Genomic DNA, 1,936 nt, shown 5'->3' on the forward strand with positions numbered 1-1,936 from the left:
AGGACAGAGCAGCAGGTCTCAGCCTTGACAAAACACATCTTCAGCAGGTCCGACTTATGCTCCTTCCAATGGGGATCAGGAGCAAGATCATCACGGTTGTCCAAAACTCATCCTCCTTTTCCTGCATCATCTCTTCTGGCAAGAAGGCCACAGGGGTGCTTAGGGAGGCCTCACTCCCATAATTCGTGATGGCCATGACAAAAGCAGGCTCGCCGGGGCTGCCACCGTGCTCTTACCACGCCGTGGCTGCAGGGCCTCGCAGACCTGGAGAGCAAGCAGCTCCAGGAAGAGTGTCACTGAGAGCCACGTTCTGCCCCTCCATTCGCCCGATGGCTTCTGCTGGAGTAAATCACAACGAGCGGTCACAGATACTTCACGTGATCTTAGCGATGGTCAAAAGGCCGAGGTCACACTCTGCTCCGTGAGGTCTGGTCCTTCAAAAGCAGGAAACAGCTCTGGTCCTTGGGGTGACAGCAGAGGACAGCAAGGGGGATGAGCCACCCTCTCCCCGGGGTTCCTGTAGGACTGGACCTTGCAGAGCCCCGCAAGCTCAGGGTCACAGCCCTGTGACCTGTACAGAGCCTTCCGTGTCTGAAAATTAACCCAGAAAAGCCAAACACCCTTGCTGAGAACACCCAGACCCCATCCTTTGCACTCTCTGGAGCGCGCAGCTGAGAACAGGCCCCTTCCTTCATAATTGCCTTAAAAGCCCCTCTGCCCTGAGGGGAGAGAACTGAAAGAGCACGGCAGAGGTCGGAAGCACCTCAGTTTTTTCCCTTACTTCTGGAATTTCTTTCTCTGGGTGACCGATGCCCGCGCTGACAAACCCAAAACACTGCTCTTCTTGCAACACCCAGACCAGCCACAGAATTCCACTGAGCCACCTTCTATTTCTCTGTCCTGGCAGTATTTTTCACCCCTGAGACAAGGATAACAAATTTTAAAGAACGTTAAGAAATTACTCCCCCACCCCCCGCTCCATTAAACTCTCGAAGGCGCAAAATGGCTCAGAGAAACGTTCAGTTCAGTCTTAGGACTGTGCTGAGTACACAAAGAAACAAACACACACGCCCAACCTTGGGGGGAAGATGTGTTTTCAAGTAACTCCGAAGCAAAGCATCTTCCAAATACAGGTTCCCAGTCTTGGGCCGCTCGTGGAAGAAGGTCTCCGTTTCTCTCCTTGCAAGGGACATCTCCAGATCTTCCAATACCCTTTCCTCCTGCTCACCGACCTGCTGCCCTGGCCCCGCCGTTGCGTGGATTCCTTAATGACTCAGCGCTTGGCTCTTCTCCCAAACTCAGGGCAGAAAGCCGGGAGCGATGGATCTCCACCAAGGTCGGCAACAGGTAAATATGGTCCTGCAAAGCCTCAGGTATGTCACACCAGTAGCTCTCACCACCAGACCTTCCCTCGGTTGCCAGCAGAGCCGATCCTGTTTTGTTTTACTGTTGTGAAGTTATTCGTTTACGAAAAAAAACCAATAAAAAATCTATGTCTTTTCCCCTCCCTTGGGGAGGAACTTTCCAGCAGCTGTTGTTAGTTCAACTAGGGAAAAGGTCTTTGGAAAGGGATCAGAAAAAGGCCTGGAAAAAACACAAGTACTCAGAAACACTGTGTCCTCCCCTCCCAGCCCAGCAGTCGTAACCAGCTGACATTTCCAGAGCAGCGGGGAAGCCGAGGGGGTGCTGCCTTCCCACCGGCATGCTTGGGGTGCTAACGGGGTAGAGGTGAGAAGGAAAAAATACATTTTCTCATCTGAAGGATAATAAAATGCCTGTAACTGGGAAGAAATGGTTTAGGCAGGTTATTCTGTAACTAAGATACTGGTGAACTGGAGCATCCATCCTCCTTTCCTGAGTGGTGAGAGTAGCTCCAACATAATCCACTTCTACAAAGTCCCCGATACCTTTAATTCGAGTCGGCTGATATTAAGTC

The 1,936-nt window shown here is 51.7% G+C and overlaps 1 protein-coding gene across 1 annotated transcript in view; it reads right to left on the bottom strand.

Moving 5' to 3' along the window:
* Positions 1–1,936, bottom strand: part of LOC104277548 (probable acyl-CoA dehydrogenase 6) — a gene marked incomplete at its 3' end in the record, with an annotated part of 12,726 nt that overhangs the window by 8,869 nt on the left and 1,921 nt on the right. The window contains exon 2 of the mRNA XM_009874214.1: positions 1,077–1,240. Coding sequence (XP_009872516.1) covers positions 1,077–1,240 — 164 coding nt within the window. The remainder of the gene's footprint in view (positions 1–1,076; positions 1,241–1,936) is intronic.

Source organism: Apaloderma vittatum, unplaced genomic scaffold, assembly GCF_000703405.1.
Source record: "Apaloderma vittatum isolate BGI_N311 unplaced genomic scaffold, ASM70340v1 scaffold3508, whole genome shotgun sequence".
Classification (NCBI taxonomy): domain Eukaryota; kingdom Metazoa; phylum Chordata; class Aves; order Trogoniformes; family Trogonidae; genus Apaloderma; species Apaloderma vittatum.